The 23,587-nt window shown below is 37.2% G+C and overlaps 3 protein-coding genes across 5 annotated transcripts; 2 read left to right on the top strand and 1 right to left on the bottom strand.

The window, feature by feature from the left end:
• The first annotated feature begins 14,019 nt into the window (after positions 1-14,019).
• Positions 14,020-14,566, top strand: LOC115975683. The gene has a single exon (XM_031096568.1). It carries the CDS (start codon positions 14,093-14,095, stop codon positions 14,540-14,542), a length of 450 nt encoding a protein of 149 aa, XP_030952428.1. The 5' UTR covers positions 14,020-14,092; the 3' UTR covers positions 14,543-14,566.
• LOC115975680 lies at positions 14,114-21,869 on the top strand. 3 transcript variants are annotated; one of them, XM_031096564.1, is made up of 4 exons: positions 14,581-15,904; positions 16,136-16,280; positions 16,863-17,548; positions 21,495-21,869. In XM_031096564.1, exons 1-3 carry the CDS (start codon positions 14,591-14,593, stop codon positions 17,498-17,500), a joined length of 2,097 nt encoding a protein of 698 aa, XP_030952424.1. In that variant the 5' UTR covers positions 14,581-14,590; the 3' UTR covers positions 17,501-17,548; positions 21,495-21,869. The 3 variants fall into 3 exon arrangements, with proteins under 3 accessions (XP_030952422.1, XP_030952424.1, XP_030952423.1); XM_031096563.1 differs by lacking the exon at positions 21,495-21,869 and adding an exon at positions 18,360-18,708; XM_031096562.1 differs by lacking the exon at positions 21,495-21,869 and having other exon boundaries at positions 14,114-15,904; positions 16,863-17,827.
• On the bottom strand, positions 19,108-19,957 carry LOC115975685 (dynein light chain LC6, flagellar outer arm-like). Its single transcript, XM_031096569.1, has 2 exons — positions 19,742-19,957; positions 19,108-19,586 (listed from the first exon to the last, which is right to left on the bottom strand). The coding sequence occupies exons 1-2, from the start codon at positions 19,874-19,876 to the stop codon at positions 19,443-19,445; spliced, it is 279 nt and encodes a 92-aa protein (XP_030952429.1). The 5' UTR covers positions 19,877-19,957; the 3' UTR covers positions 19,108-19,442.
• Positions 21,870-23,587: the final 1,718 nt, after the last annotated feature.

Consider the following 23,587-nt stretch of genomic DNA (forward strand, 5'->3'; position numbering starts at 1 on the left):
TTTAAGATTCAAAATGTATATTACTACACACCCTTAAAATGATGATCATTTCGCTTGTAGGATGTAAGGGATAAGGGCTGAGACATAAGTCTTCCGAAGAGAGTTTTCACACACATATATATTTAGATTAGGTTAGAATAGGATTTCTATCTTGTAAAAAAAAAAATCAAATTGTATGGCCTATAATAAAAAATAAATTGCTAGTTCCATTTTGTTCTTTGAAAACATTCCAACTTTTAGGTATGTTATCTTTTTGTTTAGTTGAAAAGAAACAGGGGTTCATAAAAATAAAAATAAAAATAAAGGAGCCAGTAGACAGCACTTAATATATTTCTTTTCGTTTGGCCTGATAAACAATTTAATTGAAAATGATACGAATCAGTGGAATTTTTTTTTTTTTTTTTTAAATTATATACAAATTACAAAATGAGGACTGTAACAACTGCCGCTTCGGCAAGTCACATGGCTTCGGATTGAGCAACTCCTACCTTAACTCCACCATAGACCTATCCCAAATGATATAATATAAATATATATATATATATATATATATATATATATATATATATATTTGAAGTTTGATGATTTCATTCCAAAACTCACGCCATAATCTCTCTCACATTTATTAACTTTATAAGAGCATTCGCACTGGGCATGCTAAATGCCAAATGTAAGCATATTTTAGCATTTAAGCCCAAAATCCTCACTCCATCAGAATTTGTAAAATCCAAGTATTACAAAAAAAAATTGGGATTGTGCTATAGCCCATGGCCCACAGACCGACCTAGAAACCCGACAGCCCACTGGGCTAATGGGCGGCCCGGTCCGTTGTTATTGAGGCCCATGGGTAGCCTACTAGCCCAGTGGGTCAGGCCGTGGGCTAGTTTTTATGCCCATGGGTACCCGGTGGGCTAGCCCAGTAGCCCAATCCGTTGGCCTAACCCGTTGGCCCAGCCCAATAACTCATAATTCATAATAAAAATATATATGAAGTGTATGAAGAATCAATCTTGAGATATTATAGAGGAATTTCTTAAGAGAACTCCCTCAACCACTAAGATACTCAAAGTAATTGTGCTAAACTTAGTTTACTAAATATATATTTTTCTAGTAGTCTAGCAAATTTGAATTAACCATTTGACATTTTTTTTATTAACGATAAAAATAAAAAACTATTTAAAGCCTTAATAAAAAAAAACTTAAATACGTTTCCTTCAACAAAACAAAAAATTAAATAGATTTGATTGTAAAAAAATTTGTAATTAAGTATTAAATTCAAATAGATTGATTATTCCCTTATAAAAAAATTGATTCTTTCCTTATAAAAATAATAAAATAATATGCTAATACAAGTCCATAGGTAGCCCATTAAGCCCAACTCGATAGCCCAGCTCGCTAAAGACAAAATGGGCATTGCCCATGAGCAAGGTCATGGGCTGAGGTTTTCTCTTTTAGCCCAGCCCGACTCGGCCCATTAACTAGTTAATAGCCCATTATGCCCAGCCCATTGTGCCCATGGACCAAGTAAAAATGGGCTAGGCCGGCCCATTGACGACCCTTAGCTACAGTGCAATTCCAAAGGTAGAATTGCACTATAGCACTATTGTAAAACCAAAATATATTATTTTATGCTCACAGTGTTTCTCATTTCCTCTCTCTCTCTCTCTTCTCACATCTCTCTTTCTCGTTCAAGGCTTGCACTAGAGTTGGGTTGGGTTCGTGGTTTGATTTGGGCATGGTGGTGGGTTGGGATCGGTTGATGGTGGGTTTGGATCGGCGGGCTGGGTTTGCTGGTGATGGCTCTGATGATTTGGATCTGTGTGGATCGGTGATTTTTTTTTTTTTAATGGGTTTGCTGGTGATGGCTCCGATGGCTTTGATTTGGAGCTTCGATGGCTCCGATAGTGATTTTTTTTTAATGGGTTAATCGTTGGGTTTGATGATTTGATGGGTTTACTAATTGATTTTGGCCCTGGGTTTGGGGCTGAGTTTCAATGGTGGATCGTGGTGGCATCAGTGTGGTGGGCCGTGGGTTGTGGTGGCACGGTGGTTCTGGGGCTGAGTTTGGTGGATTTGCATGGTAGGTCAGGTAGATCGACGTGTGTTGTTGCAGGTGGATTAATGGGTTTTTTTTTTTTTTGGATTTTTGATAAACTGTGTTGATGGTGGATCAATGAGGTTTTTTTTTTTTTTTTTTTTTTTTGATAAATTGTGTTGGGTTTTTGGGTCTTTACAGTGGTGACGGTGGTGATAGAGGTGATGAGAGAGAGAGAGAGAGATATTTTATTGTGTAGAAATATTATTTTAATGAGTAAAATAGGAAAATAAAAGTTGGGATGTTGGGAGTGTTGAAAAATGGTATGGTATAAATGATAAAGTGAGTTTTGAGATGGTAAAATAGATTTTTTTGTAAATTCCGGATGCGAATGCTCTAAGGCACAAGCATGATTTAAGTCAATAGCTTACTGATTAAAATCTAATGTATATATTCATTTAAAAAAAAAAAATCTATATAGATTATTCCTGTTTACAATGTCTCATTTCTTGTTAAAACCTCAATTTATATTTTCTTAATTGGTTTCCCAAAAATTGGACCCATTTGTGTGCTAAAAAATTTAAAGCAAATGTAGCATATAGCATAAACACACACATATATAATATAGGAAAAAAGCTTAGGTATAGTACCTTAGGTGTTGTTCTTTAGGCTTCCCTATTAAAATTCTGTCATGTGGCTACTTAATTAAAAACTACACTTTCATCCCATGAGAAAGAATCTACATGACAGAATCTTAAAAGGGTAATTTAAGGAACAGTACCTAAGTACTATACCTAAGTCTTGCTCTATAATATACATATACTATATACTGGTTTTTTTTTTTTTTTTTTTTTTAATTATATAAAAATTAGTTCATATGTGATTACATCTATTGGTAACAATCCTTCCTACATTTGGAGAAGTATAACGACAGTTCAAAATGTGGTAAAATAGGAGATGAAATGATAGGTGGGAAATGGTTTTGATATTCGGGTGTGGGAGGATAAGAGGCTCAATTCTCACTTTTCATAACTCAATTCCCAAATTTCGTAGGCCCACCCCAAGGCAGCTTGTTTGGTTTAGTTTTTATTTTCAATTATCATCACTCAAAAATCTGAGTTAGAGTGATGGAAACTGAAAAAATAAATAAATAAATAAATAAATAAAAATAATAAAAAAAATTGAGTTTTCAAGTTTTGAGAAATGAATTATAGTAGCAATATTGTAAAACTAGCCAAATTTGTTGGCCCCGTTTCATGACCTATCACCATCAAGTCAGACCACAGTTACTCCACACACACGACGACTTTTTTCTCCTTCCTTTCTTTTTTTTGTTTTTGTTTTTGTTTTTGCTGAATCTCCTTCCTGTTTTTTGAGTTCCATTAGTACGACTCTCACAATAGCAGTAGAAAACCCCAACAGCTCTTTGATTTTTATTTTATTGAACAATTTCTTGGCATCCAAACAGATATCAATTACAAGATATGAACATTTTTTTCTCCTAATTGATAACCCAAAAAATCCCCTTTCACTAACCCAGGAAAAATCCCTTTTACAAACCCAAAAATCCCTTCTTAACTCATAGAAAACCAATCGTAAATAAGCCAACAACAATTTTGATAAAGTCTTTCAAATTTATCAAAAACCCAAAACAAATATAGCAAACCTATCTTATATTCAATCCCGAGAGAAAGAGAGAGAGACAGAGAGATGAGAAGTAAGGAAGGAGAGCAAAACATGGGCCTTAAGATTTACCTGGACTTGGTGGGGTGTTGTGGCTATGACCGGAACTAATGACATTAGTTACAGCAGGTGAAGGTTGGTGGTCGTGGGGTGGGATGGGTCAGTGGTTGTGGGTGTAGGGTTGGTTGGTGGATTCGATCTACCCTCTCTCTCTAGGCTCTCTTCTTTGCTTCTCATCTTCAACCAAAGGTCCCAAACACCAGCCAAGCCTCCATGGCTAGATCTATCATAGCCACCATCAGAGGTGGTTTGACCACAATCTCTATTTCTTTTCTTTTTTTCCCTTGTTTTTTCTTTACCTTTGGCTGAAAATCCCTCTCCCTCTTGTTGGTTATTTGTGGGTTTTGGGATTTGGAAATTGGAATTTTGATTTGGGTATTTGTGGGTTGTTTGTATATTTGTCTCCTTCATTTGTATGTTTGTTTCCTTCATTTGTATTTGTCTCCTTCATTTGTGTTTCCATATAAAGATAGATTGATCTTCTACTTTTTGGTGTTCTTGAATTGTTTTTGTTGATGTGTGTACATGAGAAATCTCTATGTTTATAAGCTGGGTACTTAGGTTTGATTTAGCTTCTTTCTTTTGATGCATGGGGGAGAGAGAAATGAAAGAGGAAGATGACACTTTCTGAGAAAAATGAAAGAGGAGTGAGGACTGCGGGTTGTGGTTGTTACTGTTTTGAATAAACAATAATGTGGGCCCCCACAAATTTTCAGTTGAAGTTGAGTTTTAAGCCAAAAACAAAACCCAAATATTTGAGCCAAACAATCTTGAGTGAGTTAAGAAAAAAAAAAAAAGTAGAGAGTAAAATATGAGATATGAGAATCAGTTTTGGGTGATGAAAATCAAGATATGAGAAGTGAGATATGAGTGATGTGAGAACCAAACAGGCTATAAGCGGCTACCAAATTCTTCTACTTATAAGGTGGTTTCTCCTAGAAATAATGCATCTCCAGATCTTTGAGTTTCTGAGTTGATTGATTCAACTAATGTTTGCTAGAATTCAGTGCTACTTGATTAGGTCTTTTTGCCTTTTGAGGTTTGATGCTATCAAGAGCATTTCCTTGAGCTTACAATTGCTAGCTGATAAATTGATATGGGCAGAGCCTCTATTTAATGTCAGAAGTGCATATAAGGTAGCTTTAGAGTTATCAACAGCCTCCTCTTCGGGCTCTAGTTTAGATGATAGCAATTTGAAAAGATTTTGGAAGCATATATGGAAAATACGGGTGCCTTATTTTGGTCTTGTTTAAGAGCTCAAAGAGTTTGGACCTGTTTTAGAATTTTTCAATCTAGCTTTGTTGGTTTATTCCATGCATTCCTGGACTTGCTTTGGAGATTGATGATGACTGATGATTGTGAGCAAGATAGTATTGCTTTCATGGTCACTATTGCAAGGAGCATTTGGGGTAATTGTAATGAAGTCCGAAATGGGGGAAAAAGAAAAGTGAAATGAAGTTGGAACATGGGGCAAGAGTTTTTCTGCAGGAATGTACTACTGCAAATTTGGTTTCTGCTAAGCCAGGCCAGAATCTAATAGTGTTGGTCCCCGCTGTTGACGGCCAGGCCTCGAACGGCTGGAACATCGCTGTCAGGCCTTCGTTCAACCACCCACCATGTCGACGCTCTCGCACGCGCGAGGCTCGTTGGAGGCCCCTCTCGATAATCGGTATGGTTCACGTGGAGTTTCGGGTGCTCTCTCTCTCTCTCTCTTGGTGGAGGAAGGTATTTGTCTACCTTTGGAGGTACGGCAAGGAATCTTGGACAAATTTTAAGGGAATTACCAAAGGTAAGTGAAGTCTCCACCAATCATTGGGTTTTTCTAAGGTGTGATTGGTCACCTATTTCTAGTTGATTTTATTACCAATCCTAGGCTAAGAAAAAAGAGCATTTTTCCTAATCTAATATAGATGGAAAAAAATCTTGATTCTTGAATCCAGAAGTTTGGTTACGTGTGGGGAAGTTGTTAGGCACCCCACAACTCCTATCCAAGGACAATCCTTTGTTTTGATAAAACCTTAATTTTAGGAAATTGGGAGTAAAAAACATGATTTTGGCACTGACTTTCAGAGCTTTGAGTTTTGGCTTTTGAATGGGTGTGGACCAATCTATGCTTTCCTAAGGCATTCGAGCATAGTACCAAATTTCCACGATGAAAATCCGACAACATGTCACCTTACTTTCGTGGTGGAAATTAGGCATCGCTTTGCCTTAGGTGACATGGATTGTGACAATCACATCAAAAAGGGCGAGCAGGTATATATATATATATATATATATACACACACACATCATGCACAATGCAAGCACACAGAGCAGAAAAGTAAATGCCAACATCCCTAGAGCATGCCCCAAAATATAGGTGTAGGAAAGTAAACAGGGGTTGCTATACTCTAGAGATGAGGACAATGGTACATGGCATGATATACCTAATACAACCCTTCTAAGAGAGAAAGGGGGGCGGGGGGGAGGAAGAAAGGGGGTTAAAAGAGTACATAACCAAATGGGAGAGGCTAGACCCCTAAATATACTAAACATAACTGCTTGGCTCATATCTACATGCTTGCATCCACGCCCTTTTTGCTTACGCTTGGGAGACCATGCCCTAGCTCCGTGCGTCCTCACTCCATCTATGTCTATGCAAAGGCAAAGACAAAAAACCAGCAGACAAGCAATGGAAAGAAAGAGATGCGTAAATAATGCGCAATGGGCACAAAGCAAACAAGCATGCAAAAGAAGCAAGCATAGCATATGGCAGGAGACATGACAAGCAACAACATAAGCAAGCGTACCAAAAGGCAAACAAACAAGGAAGCAAGCAAACAAGCAAACAAGAAAGAAGACAAACAAAAGATGGTGTCCGCGGGGAGACAAATGTAGGTTTGGATCGAATGTCTATGACTTCATTGTGTTGAAGTATGGACAACACATTAGCAAGCAAGACTCATGCATGAACATGTAAGCAAGCGTGTAAAGATGCATAAAGAGCCAATGGGTAGCACAAACAAGCATGGTAAGCAAAGCGTTGCGCAGAGCAGAAAATGGAAGGGTAAGCATAGAGTAACCCGACATCCGGAGATGCCTCCCCAAATGGTTACATCCGAACAAGGCCTCATGGGCGTTGGATGTAACCACACAAGGTCAAGCTCATGAAGGGCGCCAGACATGGCAAAGGCTAGAACAAGAGAGGTTAGCACAAGCATAAAACATAGAAGCAAGCAAGCATAGACATGCGAATAGGGATGATCCAAACCTTTGATGTGGGCCTTGGTGTATGGACGATGACAAAGACCATAGGGTCTAGATCGGGTCCTAACCATTAGGCCAAAACATAAGAAAATGCGATAAAATGAACAAAAGGGCTACAATAGAACATGGTATGACAAAACAAGGTCTAGGCCTAAGCACATAAACATGGCATAAAGCAGGCAAGCACATAGATGATGGCATAAAGTATGTATAGAACATCAATCTAAGCATGTAAACACACCGATCTACACATATAAGCATGGAAATGCGCATGTAGGCATATGGGTATACATCTAAGCATGTAGATATAAAAACATAAAGGCATAGGAGAATGCAAACCCAAGCATACAAGCATGTGAAGGCATAGATATAGGCATAGGAGCATAGAACATGCATACAAACATGTAGATCTAAGCAAGGGATAGCTGGAGACATAATATCAAGCATGTGAACATACAGTCCCAAACATCAACACATAGGAAAAAAAGGATCTAACATGGAAAACATGGCACAAAGCATAAAACATGTAAGAAAAGGGTAACTAACATGTAAAAAAACATGGAAGCACATGGAAAAAAAAAAAAAAACCAAGAACAAGCTAGAAGTAAGGTAAAGTAAGAAACATACTAGACAAAGCAATAAATCATGTTATTAAGGCAAGAGAAAGCAAGATAAATGCTAGGGAAAGATGTAGAGAGCTAGGGGTGTGGATAGTAGCTAAAAATATACATCCACACCCCTAAACCCCAACTCCAAAGTGTAGAACCAAGGAGAAGAAGAAGATTGGGTATAAGAACAATACCTTGTATTTTTGGTGAAGAAGGAAGAATCAAGAGGCTTGGATGTGTTTTTTATGTGTTTTTATTTGTAAAGATGTGTTTGGGGGAGAGGAAAAATGTGCAAAAAACATCCAAGCAAAGAGCAAAACCTAGAAAAGTTCCTCTTTTTTCTGGTCTAGAGGTGTTTGGGGCCTTTTATAGCCCCAGCACGGATTACGAGGTAGTGACCCTTCAAGGGCTGCGACCTTCAAAAGGTCTTGGATCAGGTTGATCTTGACACCCCTGGATATATCTTGACTTCCTGTTTCTAAAAAGGTATGGAACTTGAAATTCCAACCATCGGATCAAAAGTTATGGCTCTCGGAAGTTAATGGTGCATCGATCGGTGCGTTAACCAGTTTTCATGATATCTCGGCCGTTCTAACTCCGATTTCGACCCATGAATAGTCGTTGGAATGAGAATTTGATTGTCTTCACAATGGCATTGGTCTCAACCTGTTTTGACGACCGGGTCAAGATTAGGATTTCCGAGCCCCATCGGGAGTCAACTCTGAGTTAAACTTGGTCAAAGTTGATAAAAATATCCAAGTAGCTCAGGTTTGATATAAAACCATGAAAAATGTTGTTTTGTGATGATTTTGACATTGTCAACCCAAGGTTGACCAAGGGCATTTTGGTCATTTTGGCTGAAAAATGCACTTTGAGCGCTCCAGTGTCCGAATGGGTTACGCCACACCATTATATATGTTCTCGTGACCCCATGGAGAGAAAATGATATTTTTGGGTTTTTTAGGGTTTGACACACAAATCTAGGGCAGATAAAATACGGTATTAACACCTACCCCCAAGAAATTTGTACATGGTTAATGTTGATGAGGCAGTTTTTTGGCACAAAAGGAATCAGATATTGGAATTCTTATCAGGAATGAAGGTAGTTTGGTTGTGGCTACGATGAGTAAGAAGGTAAAAGCGCCGCTTGGTCCTTTGGAAATTGAGGTAAAAGCTTTTAAAGCTGGTCTACAGTTTGCAAAGGATGTGGGATTACAAGAATTTATTTAAGAGGGTGACTTTCTAAATGTCTATCGTGCTCTTGCTGGATTCTCTCCTCCCTTTGCTGTGGCGGCTCCTCTTGTTTATGGAATTCTTGACTCTTGCCAAGAGGTTCGTTGTGTAAGGTTCGCTCATGTGCATAGAGAATGAAATAAACCAACTCATCTTTTAGCTAAACATGTTGTTGGCATTGTTGATTATTTAGTGTAGATGGAAGAGAGTCCTTATTTTTTAGAACGAGCTCTTCATCATGATGTATTGTCCTTTGTTAATTAATGAAATGTCTAGTCTTCCTATAAATAAATAAAGTCTATAAAGAAGGCATAACCCTCCTAAAAAGTTGTATGTTTCATAAGGTGTAAAGGATGCACATTAAAGACCTAAATATAGTTCAAATCCTAGAATCATTTGTTTGAAATTTAATTATTAAACTATATAAATATTCATATTTATCCTAGATAATTTTAAATAAAACAAATAAATTTTTTTACAAAATAATTAGTATGGGGGTGAAAGGCCAGGGAGCCCATATCTATGTATATATTGGGCCAGGAGCCCAATCCGAGGACGTTAAATAATCCGAGGACGGGTAAATACTTTCAGAAGGGTCTGTGTTAGTAAGTGAAGAAATGAAATCCGATTAGAGCCACCCCGAGGGTGGTCTGAGGAAGAACCCCTCCTTTGCTGGGCAAGGCCGAGGATAGAGGGTATAGTTTGCCATCAAGAGCAACATTCCAGACCATTCCATGGAAGATGATAGGTATTAAGAAGGAACAGGACAAAGGAAGGCCTTGAAATATCTAAGAGAAAGCTGCTACCATCGCATTGAATGCTCTGCAGCTAACTGAACTGTGCTTTTCAACCTTACAGCTACTCCCAAAGACTTTAGGGAGTGGCTGATGGGACTAGTATCAACACTATCAATCTAAATCTACAAGTGGACGATGGAAATGAAAGAAGGAGGATAGTATAAAATAGAGGAGAAACCCTGATAGTGGAGGATCGAATAATAAAAGAAAAAAAAAACACCATAACAACCTGGGAACCAGACCTGTAACAAAGCTTTAAGAGCAATATTTAAGAATCAGTCTCCTAGGACTAATCCGAGGACATTTTTCATTAATAAACTTATGTTATCTTTCTCTCTTTGTCATCAAAATCTATTGGACTGTTATCTGATTCACTAAAGCCCAGTTTTCCAACTCATTCTCTACAAATTTATTGTTTTGGGCTTTTTTGGGCTTAAGTCCATATACTCGTCGGGCTAGGAGCTTAAATCAGGTCCTTACAATTGGCGTGGTCTGTGGAAAATTTGATGTTTTAGCGAGTTTAACGCTCAACATACCGAGGCGATGCAGCGGGATATCAATCATTGGTGGAGGAGACCATTTTGGCAATGGTGCATGCTACGCGGAGGATTGCCATGTGGGGTACAATATTAGGAGCTTTTTGTATCAAATACATGCCTCGCGCCTCTATGAGGGGTGAAGTCCTCACTGATCTGGTGGCTGAGTTCGCTGAAATCCCATTCTTAAAAAAAAAAAAAAAAAGTCGATAGACAAAACATGGATGGAAAATTAGTTGGCATGGTCTCACTGCACAGGACCCTTTGTCCAGAAGGGTATATGTTGATGGCACTACAAATCAAAGGGGATCTGGAGTGGGGCTAGTTCTAGTATCTCCTAATAAAGTGATTAAACAGAACCTAAGGCATGCCTAGGTCCTCGGACCAGATGCTTGGGGGAAATTAACACTATGACATCTCTATAAAGTGATTAAACTGAACCTAAGGCATGCCTAGGTCCTTGGACTAGATCCTTGGGGGAAATTAATACTATGACATCTCTATAAATTGATTAAACAGAACTTAAGTTATGCCTAGGTCCTCGGACCAGATGCTTGGGGGAAATTAACACTATGACATCTCTATAAGTGATTAAACAGAACCTAAGGCATGCCTAGGTCCTTGGACCAGATGCTTGGGGGAAATTAATACTATGACATCTTTATAAATGTTGAACAGAACCTTAATACATGATAGTCCCCTCGGATCACTTGCTTTGGATTTAGCATTCTCTGATGGTTGCACAGTTCGTAGTATAAGCACATGGTCATTTTCCTTATTATTTCTATGTAGTTAATTTATTTAAGTTAGCAGCCGTGCGCCACTATTGGCTTTGATAAAGTCAAGGTGACAACTTTTCATTACTGTCAACAACATCAATTCTAACTCCCATTAGAGGGAAAAATAACAACACCACCATTCATAAAATAGTTATTGTAGAGAAAGGAAAGATTCATAAAGTAAAAAGTGCAGTCCTTTTTTATTAAATAAAGGAAAGGTACATTATACATAACGACAAACTTCCACTACAGAAGGAGAAGGTCAGGGTGATGAAAAGAAAGAGAAATCACTCATTGAGACCCCTTTTTTCTCCTAACTACAAGATGTTCTACTATCAAGGTTGAAAAATAGGAGACCTACCTACCATTTTTCTCCTAACTACAAGATGTTCTGCTATCAAGGTTGAAAAACAAGAAACCTATCTATCCTTGTTCTTGTTGATTTGCTTGATCAATCTTGGATCGTTTTTACATTTGTGCACACATGATATATGTTGCTAGGTGAAACCCAAACTTTGTTGCACCAAAAATCTAATGCGATCTACATTTGCCTTGGGCCTTGGCTGGAGGATGAGGGTTTTCTTTCTTGCTCGGTTGAAAGGTAGGAGCATCTTTGGCCTCTGCTTCCTTCGCCTTGATTGCATCATCCTGGGCCTTGGCGGCATCCTTGGTTTCTGAGAAGGGCTTGGTTTCCTTGCCCTTGCCTTTATCCTTGGCCACCTCATTCCCTAGGCCTTGATCACCATCTTAGCTGGGTCCTTTGGAAGCCCTGAAGGGTTGAGAACTTGATATTTCTAAAGAACTCAAAGATCTGTAAAGTGAGGAAGAATGATAGGTATTAAGAAGGAAGACAAAGGAAGGCCTTGAAATATCTAAGAGAAAGCTGCTACCATCGCATTGAATGCTCTACAGCTAATTGAACTGTGCTTTACAGCTAACTGAACCGTGCTTTTCAGTTTTACAGCTACTCCCAAAGACTTTAGAGAGGGGCTAATAGGACAAGTATCAGCACTATTAATCTAAATCTACATGTGGACGGTGGAAATGAAAGGAGGATAGTATAAAATAGAGGAGAAACCTTGATAGCGGGGGATAGAACAATAAAAGAAAAGAAAAGTAAAAAGAAAAAAAAAACACCATAGCAACCTGGGAACTAGACCTGTAACAAAGCTTTAAGAGCAATATTTAAGAATCAATCTCCTCGAACTAATCCAAGGACGTTTTTCCTTAATAAACTTCTGTTATCTTTCTCTTTTTGTCATCAAAATCTATTGGTCTGTTATCTGATTCACTAAAACTCAGTTTTCCAACTTATTCTTTACAAATTTATTGTTTTGGGCTTTTTTGGGGTTAAGTCCATATACCCGTCGGGCTAGGAGCTTAAATCAGGTCCTTACAATTAGCTACAAATTATCTAATTTCAAAACTATATTCTTTCTATTATTAATAATTACAAGAGACTAGCTGGACCAATTAATATAATTAATTATTTGGGGGGTGGGGGGTGGGGAGTACCCCAATTTTAGTTGGTTGGTTGCATTACTACCCCTAAAAAAATTAAAATTAAAAATTAAAACTTCAAGCTGTAAATATTAATGAAGAAACGATCCAAACACTCCCTTACCAAAAATAACAATAATAATAGTAATAATAAATAAATAAAAAGTGATAACTGATAAACTTAACTACCACGACTAAGAGGTAGTTTTCTGATCAAAGCCATCAAGGAGAAAGCGCTCCTCTCCTCGGACCTGTGCCACATTTTGAAAGATATCCATGCTTACCTCTTAGCTCGAAGATCTTTTTGTAATCCTCTGTTAGTATGGATGGAGGAAGTGCCTCCTGACATTGTGGATGTTTTCAACCATGATCTTCTTGATCTTATTCATGAATAAATTTCGGCCTTCATTTGTGGGCCGGTTTCTCAAAAAAAAAAAAAGGTAGACAGACACACAGTACAACTTTGTTTTACCTTCCCTCCTCCTCATGGGTTTTGAACAGTTTTTGCTTCTTTGGCACTCTGAATTCTGAAACAGACGCGTACGGCCAAAACCAAAATGCTCCCATTAATCACGCATGAAGAATCTCTCAACGATTTCCTTGTCCCATAAAACCCAATAAACAAACATAGATATAGAGCAACAAATTAAAGTTGAGACATCAAAGTTGGTACAGTTGCACTTGCACCCAAAGTCAATGCACCGACTCTTCTCTTGTCCTGCCCTGTGGATCTAAAGTCTCTCCAACCTCACTTCCAGGTGAGCTTCCTTTGAAACTTTTTCTGGGTCTTGACCAGCTTTGCTAGTTTTAACTGTTACTTATGAGTTATGATAACATTTCTCATCTGGGTTTTGTATTTGCTCTTGTTATCTTTCTGTTTATTTGGTTGGTCACAAATATTCTAAGAAAAAAGGAGCTCTGAAGTCAGGAAGATATGCATGTATTCTTTTCTTTAGGTAACTAATTATGATATGAAATTCGGTTCTGCTTTTTACTTTGTTTTAATGCATTTTCTCATCTGTTTTTGTATTTTCTCTTTTTCTGTCTTTCATTTTGGGTTCTTGGATAGATGCTAAAGCAGAAGACTTTGGGTTAATCAATGTTTGGGGAAAAACAGTCTAAGAATTCAGGTAAGTACGCATAAAGATTAAATGGGTTCATCACAACTATGCTTTCAATTTGAGAAGTCCTTGTATATCTTCAATTGTCTTTATGTTATAATTCAGGTTTTTATGTGTCAATTCTCATAGAGAGATATTCATGGTTTCAATTTGTTTTCTTCTTTATAGTCTGATAATTTTCGTTTAATTTTTTTATCAACTGGTTCAAGGATCAATTTGGTTGGGGAATAGTGAAAAAAATAGATGGAAGATCATACCTTCGACTTCATGATTGAAAATTTCAGGAGAATGATTAATTAATTCTTTATTGACATTGATTGTCGTTTATTTTGGTAACAAATCATTATTTGTTTCTCTGTTTTGTCCATGACAGACAACCTTGCAAATGATTGGTTAGAATACATCAGACGAAGTAATTATTCTGTTAGAATTTTTATTTGGATTGATGGATTTGGTTCTTAAAGTATTAGCAGTCTGACTTTGTCAATGTAATGTTCTGCTCAGTGCTGCAGAATATGCCTCAAGATGGTCTAAGATCAGTTGTTTATAGATCATTTGTCACATGTGATGATTCAAAAGGAGTTGTGAATTGTAAGACAATAAAAAAATCAAGGACTGGTTCTCAGCAAATGGACCACAAGAACGAAAGCCAAAGGACACGAAAGAACTCAAATACGGCTATGGCATACTACATGGAGAGAGAGGACATGGTCTCAAAAGGGTTTACAGAAGAAGTTCATAGTCCATCTTCTTTTCAAGTCATGGAAGTCTCTAGAGGAGCCCAGAAGCTGAACCAGATGATTGACTCATGGTCTAAAGGAGTGATATTTGATGGGCAGTCTAAAGATATTGCACAAGATTTGTTGAAAGGTGCTCTTGATCTCCAAGAATCTCTAGTCATGCTAGGAAAGTCTCAAGAAGCTTCATTGTATATGTCTTAGGTAAGAAAGAAGCCGCATGAGAAGTCAGAAAGCAGAAGAATTGATGAAATGGAGATTAGGAGAACAAATTCTAGTCCAATTGGGGATCAAAATTGCTCAATGGGATTTCAAAAGCCTAGAATTTCTACTGATGGCTCTTCAAGGAATCAGATTGAAGAGCTTAAGAAAGTGTTCAGAGACAGCCTTGCTAAGCAGAATCTATTGCCAAACCTAACCACTCAAGAAACAGGATATCTTCATCAAAGAGATTTGAGCTCAGCTTCAGAAATTCCTTCCACAAGCTCAAACCAGTCTTTGAATGTTGATGCATATGATTTTGATTCTCCTGACTCCTCTCTTTCATCAAAAGCTCCACAGAAGAAGGAGAAAAAAGGCCCAAATTTGATTGCCAAGCTAATGGGTCTAGAAGACCTCCCTTCAAAAACATCACAGAACACTCTACAGAAACATTTAGAGAGGGAGAGAATTTCAAACCAGAGAAGACCTATAGTTGACATTGATATGCCAAAGGGAAGGAAGCCCCAATCTATAGCACAGAGGGTGAATCCAGAGCGGAAGACATTGAAGGAAATACTTGATACCCTGCAATTCAAAGGACTTCTGAGAAGCAACTCTATCAAAGAGCTTAAGCCTCAGTCTGATCATTCCGACAATTCCCATTCCAAACAAAGGGTGATTGATGAGATACCACCCATTGTTCTTATTAAACCTTTTCGTGTCCCACGCCTGGTGGACCAGCTTCACACAGCAGTGCTTCGGGAAGAGAAATCTTTCAACACAAAAAAGATGCTGAGAAAATTGACAATAAAAAGAGAGCTTTCTTTCAACACTCACAAAGAAGGGGCTTTGAGTTCCAAGAAAATGCATTGCAAAATGGAAGTAGAAGAAGAAGAGACTCCTATTAAAACACTTAGCATAGAAGAAGTTACTAGGGAACATAAAGAAGTAGTTAGGAAACCAGAAGGAAAAGAAATCAAGCCTAAAGAAAAGGTTTCACATAAGCTAAAAGCTTCTGTTCCTGTAGATCACAGACTGCAGACAAAAGAGGCAATTGTCAAGAAACTGAAAGCAGATCGATTTCAAAATAATGCTTCTGCTAGCAGGAAACCGCTGAAGATGGAGAACAAGAAAGGTAAAATTGTCTCAAGATGTAAAGATCAAGCTACAGTGACCTCTACAAAGCCAAGAAAGTCTGGAAATGTATCAAACAGTTGTTTAGTAAACAACCAGATTTCCCGAAAACCAAGTACCACCCAAAACACCAGCTCAAAACATGCAACAAAAACTATAAGTTCCTCTGATCAGAAAAAGAATCAGATGAAGAAGAAGAAGCCAGTCAGGGAGCTTACAGCAATCAAATCAGTTATGAATCTTCCATTAACTAGTCTATATGATTCAGTTCTAATGACTTTCTGAAGCTACTATATGTTCTGTAAAATCTAAAGTTCAGCTGCTATTTTTCTAAAAATCATTGGAGTAGATTTGAAATTATGAAAACTATAGCCTAGTAACTGAACTTCTGCACATGAATTGACTTATTGATGAATAAGAATTTTTGGTTTGTGAAAATTAATGCCATCTTCTTCTATGCAGATTGAAAACTTTGGATCCAAAGAAGATGACATGAGCATCAATTTTAAAAGTGAAATTTGCTCTCCACTGATAAGAATTGACACTACTCTTGCGGATCAATTCCCTGTAGATGAGGAAAAGGATGCCTCTGAATCTAATATTGGAGGTAACATGTTATATCTTGATTATGCTATGGATGATTCCGATACCCAACTATGATGAATCAATGATTCTGGTGATAAGTTTAATTAAATGGAAACTATGAAAGCTGTTTACAAGTACATGCATATTGCATTATATGTGCTTGTTTTTATGCACCTCACTAGTCTTGATAGTAGACGTGGATGCAAACATTGTTAAGAAAACTGTTGCTTCTTTTTGTAGTATTGTTATCTCCTGCATCCAATCATAACCGGATAAAGCAAAATGCTTGAAGTACAATATCATGAAACTTTTATGTTTCATTGAAAAACTCCAAATTTACTTATAAACCTTTGCATCTTTTCATTATAGCTACTCTTGTGTTATGCAATGGAGGTATGATATGATTCTAATATCAAAGTAGAAAGTCATAACTACTGACAGCAGAAGCAGTCAACACTTAATAGAGCCAATATCTGCATTTTCTACCTCAATAAGTCGATAAAAAAATTATAAATACATTCTTTTTCTGGGTAAAATAAAATTTATATATTTTCATGTGCCCAACTGAGATGTTTATGTAACTTTATTTTCTTTTTAACTGTAGAGCATTGCAGTAATAGCCAGAGTTCTCTTTCTGATGTCACACCAGTGAGTCCCAAGCATGAAATGGATGAGAAAACTGTGGAAGAAGCTTACGATTACATCCTTCATAGTAGAAAAGATATCAAAAGCTTTAAATCTGGAAATAATCTCATACATTTTCTCTTGAGCAGTCCATCATTCCTTACTCATGCAGAGGAGCTTTTTGATCTTGATGTGTGTACTCCAACAATTTTACTAACATCTTGCACCAGTGATTTCATAGAAGCCAATGTGAGGCTCTCTTTAGAATGTGCAAATGAACTAATTGAACGTAAAAGCCTTCGAGGTTCACAAACAGTCCATCCTTTGTTACTTACACATGAGGGCAATTTGAGAGTATGCACCTCAGTGGACAAGTTATTGGAGGAAGTTTGTAGTGTTGTTGAAAGTCTTAGAAGATATAGCAAGTTTGGTGGTGAGCTTCTTCCTCAAGATAGTCTTTATTCAATGTTAGAGAGAGATATAAGCTGCAATGGAATTGAAAATGGAATCTGGGATTTTAGTTGGAGGTATGAATTTTCTGCAGATGATGCTGAGCAAGTGGTGACTGAGATAGAGAAGCTAGTTTTCTGTGAGTTGATTGAGGAGGTCCTCACATAAAGGCTTCAGCATATTATCCATGTTTGTCTGGATACATTAGTTTGAGAGGTTAGTATAGCACTATTACTTTCTTCTGTATATATAATGGCGCTATGGAGGAGGGTTGAAAATGTTAGCTAGTGTCACAACTCACAAGGTTATGATCATTTTCCAATATCATGTTTTTAAGCAGTCATATGAATATCTGCTAACGACTTTAACCTTGACGACTAATACTAATTTGGAGCCTGGAATGTGTAGTGGAAATGTTGAGAAAAAAGAACTACTTGAGTATATTTAAGATCATTTTGCAAACTTCTATATATTCAACTCAAGGCGATTATTTCTCTTGAATATTCTTGAATTCTGCAGATCAATTTATTCATTCTGTTCTTGGTAAGTTCAAATAATTTGGATTCAGACTTTCTTCAAGTTCGAGGAATAATGGTTTCTAAAACCAATATTTCGAAAATATAAGTGAGCCACTTTGTCCATCTTTATTTAAGGCATGCATACCTCAAAAGAAATTTTCTGGCTAAAGTCAAGATTTGGAATTTTCTTTCCATTTAGCGTTAATTTTCTAATAATATCGTTAGTTGTCCTGTTGCAAAACAAACTGGAAAACTAGCATCTCGAGTTTTTAAAACTCGAGATCTATGTTAGAACTCGAGTTTTTAAAACTCGAGATGCAAGAACTCGAGTCTTAGAAACTCGAGTTCCACCATTTTCTTTTCAGATCAGCTCTTCATCTTCGTTGTCTTCTTCTTCGGTGGATTTCTTCTTATTCCCCTGTTCTTTCGGTGGATGTTCCTCTGTTTTGCTTCTAATGTTCTTCAATAGATCTCAAACCAGATTCTTCTTGCTTCTGATGTGCTTCCAGATTCTTCGCTCAGCACCAGTTCTTCAGTGGATCTCAAACCAGATTCTTGCTCTGTTTCCAGATTCTTCGTGCTTCCAGATTCTTCGCTCAGCACCAGCATAAATCGAGTTTATAGAACTCGAGTTACAAATCGAGTTTTAGAAACTCGAGTTACATATCGAGTTTCTAAAACTCGAGACGCTACTTTACAAAATCCTTTCAACCGTTTGTCAACTAATTATATTGTTTCCCCTCAGCATGCTAGGCTGCAAATATCCCCTCAAGATTTGATATGGATCATTATGCTTTTATGTGGAGAACACTTTCTCAGTTTCTGAATGAGACAGGTCTTTACTTTTGTTTAGAAAAATTATTCAGTTATCCTTGCCCATTCTGATGGTTATTTAGAAAAACGATCCTAATCTTTTTTTATAGTAATGAAATAGCTAGCCCTAAAGTCCTCTCAGTCAGCCATTACATTACACCTCCATATGTCATTCTAAGATTATGTTTTGAAAGGACACGGAAGCTCATTGTGTCTTGTTCCTTAGCTTTGAGTCTTTGACCCGTTGCAATGACTTCTGGGTAATGACAGGCCAGCTATTGAAATTTTAAAACAACATATATATATATATATATATATATATATGGGTCAGAATTTTCAAGAAAAAGATAGTGAAAGTTACAAGCACAGAAGATTCAATAGATTCCCTCAGCACATGGTGCCGCTGATCATAGTCATGAATTTGAACTTTGACTACAGAAAAGTAATAGTTGCCGTACATTTAGAAAACGAAAAAGTGGAGAAATAATTAAGAGGAAAAAAACATACTAATTAATGGAAATTAAAACATATAACAAATGATCTTTAGTCCTAATGTGATTTTCATAAACTACAAAGAGGCATATTTGAAGTACAGAGAAGCTTCAACTACTACTCTACCATTTATACACCACCCCTAACACCATCATACAAAATTTGATCACATAAAAGAAGAATCCATTAATCCTATACCACACAATATGATGTGGGTGCCCCTAGGAGGCTAGGACTCTCTCTCTCTCTCTCTCTCTCTATATATATATATATATAGTGCAGCAAATTTAAGAAGTGGCTCCCTTGAAGATAAGGAAATTGAGGGTTTCCAGTGCAAAATAGATGAAAGTCCCTGGTGTATGAGTGAAGAAACAACCAAAATTTGAACCCGCCACAGATTGCCATCCACTCCCATACATCTTATCAAACTCCTGAAAAAATAACACCCAATTTTTTTTTTTTTTAATTAAACTACAAAATGCATATAGAATTTGCATATTTTAGCTTGTTCAAATTAAAATGGGAAGCACATAATAATTCTTTAAAAAAATTAAGAAGAGAAAAGAACTCAAAAAACATGAATGACCTTGATATGGGCAGCAATAGATATGCAATCAAAAACATCAAAGAGATCAAGGGCCTGAGCAGCACAAGCCATGGCTCGTGTCTGCATCTTCACTGGGATGTCAGTTTCCTCAATCCTAGCTTTTCCTTCTGACATCTTTTGGCTCTAGTTTTGGAATCCCAGAAACGGTTCTCTCAATATAGTGATATATGTGCAGTGCAATAAAGGAGGAATCTATGGCTGTGATTCTGGAACACAGCCTCTGCCAACGAGAAACTTCCTATCTGTCCCTAAAAAAAAAAAAAAAAAAAAAAAAAAAAAAAAAAAAAAAAAAAAAAAATTTCCCTGTCTCCCATCCTGTAGGAGCATAATCCAAAGGTACTTATATGATTGAGGACAAAGTTTAGTTACAAAATTGGTTGTAGGCTAAACCTACAACCGTACTCAATATAGTAAATAATATTTGATTAATACAAAATTTGACATGTTTATTAAGAGTATAAAAAACATGCAATTCAACGATTAGATTTACAAAATATGTAGTAATGTTTATTTTATTGAATAAGATTGTATCCTTATGTTACAACTAATTTTGTAACTAAATTTTGTCTTTTGAGCATTAGCATTAGGGTGTAAAAACCCTCCCGTTGCTATTTTAGCCACCAAACCCATAAAATCATGCTCCATCCAGTTGCTATTTCTAAAAAAACTTTCAACTCAGCTACAGTGAGGTTGTAAATTTACAACCTCATTGTAGTTGGGTTGCAAACTTGTTTAATATTTTTTATTTCTCACCCAAGCCCACATCTCACTTTATTCTTTGAAGTCTGATATCTCAGACTCACCTTCTCTCTCTTTCTTTCTTTTTTCTCTTATCTCTTCCTCTCTCCCCACTCTCTATTTTTTTCTCTCCTATCTCTTTCTTGGTCCATCTCTCTTAGATTAGCATGAAGGGTGTGGGTTTGTGGGGATCAGCGTGGTGGAGGGTGTGGGTTTGTGGAGATCAGCGTCTGTGGTGGACATCGGCATTTATGGTCGAGGTTGAGGAATCGATGGTTGGGTTATGGAAATCGGTGACTTGGTTGTGGGAATTGGTGGCTGGGTTGTGGAGTCAGTGACTAGGTTGTGGAATCGATGATTGGGTTGTCGGTATCGATGACTGGGTTGTGGGAAATGATGAGTGGGTTATGGGTTTAGGTTTTGGTGGGTCATTAGGTGGTGGAGTCCAGTCTGTTTGGTGGTGAAGTCCGGTCTGTTTGGGTTTGTGGGTATGGATTTGGTGGTGGTGGTAGTGGTGGTGGTGTTGGATTTTAGGTGGTGGTGGGCCTGGTGGCGGCTACTGTGCTGTGGGTGATTTTTTTTTTTTTTTTTTTTTTTTTTTGAGATTGATTTTTGGACTGATTGTGGTGGCAGAGGAGGTGGTTTTGGTTGTGGTGGAGGGTGGGTGTGGTGGTTGGCTATGGTTGGGATGTGGTGCTTGTAGTTGTGGGTGAAGAGAAAAAGAGACCAGAGAAAAGAGAGAGATGATTACTTTTATTTTATTTTAATAAGTAGTTTATATTATTTTATTGGGTTGTATCTAAAAATAGAAATTGGGATGTAGAGTGAGTTATAAAATAAATTAGTAAAATAGATAAAGTGATGTTTGAGGATGCAAAATAGACACTTTTTTGCATCCCGGATGCTAATGTCTCTTATAATAAGAGAACATTAAGATTGTCACATAGCACAACTTTTTATGGTTTTGGTCACTTTTTTCTTTTTTATGGAGCAGTTTTTGAAGAGGCGGGAGAGGCAGGGATAGGTGTGGTGGTGCGAAATGGAAATGGCGAAGTACTTGCTGCACTTCAGAAAAAATACCTTACCCCGACACAGTGGAGTTGGTGGAAATCCTAGCTGCAAGAAGGGTTGTCCGGTTCATTGTAGAATTGGGCATGGCACAGTCAATATTTGAAGGAGACTTAGAGATTGTTTAAAAGGCATTGAAGTCAGGTGATGTGGGTCACTCCTCAATTGGTCAATATGTGAAAGACATAATGTCTATTTCTGGTTCGCTTCGAACTTTCTCTTTCTCTCATATTAGGAGGCAGGGTAATTGTGTGGCTCATGCCTTAGCAAAGAGAGCAAGATTTGCATTTCCATTGTTAGTCTGGATGGAGCATGTTCCGCCGGACGTGATTCCTTTTGTACTTTCAGATCTATAGTTTTCTAATAACATTTTATCATATTGATTCTCAAAAAAAAAAAACTTCTTTTCTCTCTATAAAATAAGAGAAAATATATAGTGTTTCGGTGTTACCAAATCAGTACTTGGTATTTCATATCCAATAGATGATTAACAACTGGCCATTGCAATTTACTCTGCCAGCACAAACCAAATGACAATTTTGTCCTTAAAATTTTTCAAAACCCCGCCACTTTCTATCTTCTCTTTTCTCCAAAAATCTTTCACTCCTCTCTCAAAAATTTTCAAACAGAAGTCTTCTCTCTCTCTCTCTCTCTTCCCCACTAAAAACTAAAAGCCAAAATTTCCCAAAATTTCACATTTTCCATTACCACCAACCATAATCCCTATAACCTTTCATCCCCAAGTCCCTAACTAGCACCGCCCACCCTCTCCCTCTCTTTACTCTGTCTCTATCTCTCTCTCTCTCATCTTCTGTTCTTTACAAAAAGCTTATCAGACTCCAACTCAAGCCAGTGCAGTATGAAAATCTTACAAAATTTCTCATGGGTATTGCTTGTTGAAAATTCAGAGTCTTCTTTTGAGGAAATCAACAGGTATTTTATCAGCTTTGGCCTTTCTAAGTTCTTTTCTTTTTTCTTAAATTGAATTTTGTGTTTGTTTCGCAAGTTTTTTTTTTTTTTAGGGGGGGGGGGGGCAGGTTTAGCTTAGGCCATTTTAAAAGGTGCTATATTTTTTGAAGTTAGGTTGTGCTAGTAACATGCTAGAAAGCATTGGTGCAGCTCTAGGGCAGCCGCACCTGCACCCGATGCGCACCGACGCGGTGTGCAGTGCGCAATGCCATTCATGCAGTGTCGTTTTTTTGGATTCGGGCCGATTCCCGCCAAACCGAGCCGATTTGCGTCGATTCCGGCAAAAACGGGCGCCGAAACGGCTCAATTCAGCCCGAAATGGACGCCAAAATGGGATGCCACCATGTCGCTAGCCTCCATTCTTATGCTTCATGTGGCCGAGAGAGAGAGAGAGAGAGAAGGAAGAAGAGATAAGGACAATACTGCTTCATGTGCACTTACTGGTGAAGGCAAGATTTTTGAATAGGTGATAAAGACTTGAAAAGTCAAAAAGATAGAAAATGTTAGAACTAGTGAAAACAGTAAAAATACAAGTTTTGATTCTTTGATTTTATCACCTTTACCCATTACTTTTTATTATTCTTTAATACTTTGATTTTATAACCTCATTACTTTTTTTTTTTTTTTGAAGGAAAATAATTTAATATTATAAATATATTATTGGGCTAAAATTGGGGTTGTGTAAACATTATAATAATATATATAAATATGCTTTTAAATTTATTAATATATGTTTACCATTATATATATATATATATATATATATGCTTAGGAATATCTAGAAAATATAAATAAAATTTTTTTAAATAATTTTTTAATCGCCCCACCTACACCCTACTTTTTCAAAAATTGCCAAGTTTCGCACCCGCATCTACACCCGCTTCAGATTGGAATATTTTAATTGCAGGCTATAGCTTTCTATCAACGTATTTCAGATTTCAAAATTTTCTATTGCTTCTTTTCGTGATTGCTAATAAACTTGAGCAAGTGGACGGAAATGGACGTTCAAATGTGATGCTCCATCGGATGTTACCATATTGGTTCAAATTT

Source organism: Quercus lobata, chromosome 2 (assembly GCF_001633185.2).
Source record: "Quercus lobata isolate SW786 chromosome 2, ValleyOak3.0 Primary Assembly, whole genome shotgun sequence".
Lineage (NCBI taxonomy): Eukaryota > Viridiplantae > Streptophyta > Magnoliopsida > Fagales > Fagaceae > Quercus > Quercus lobata.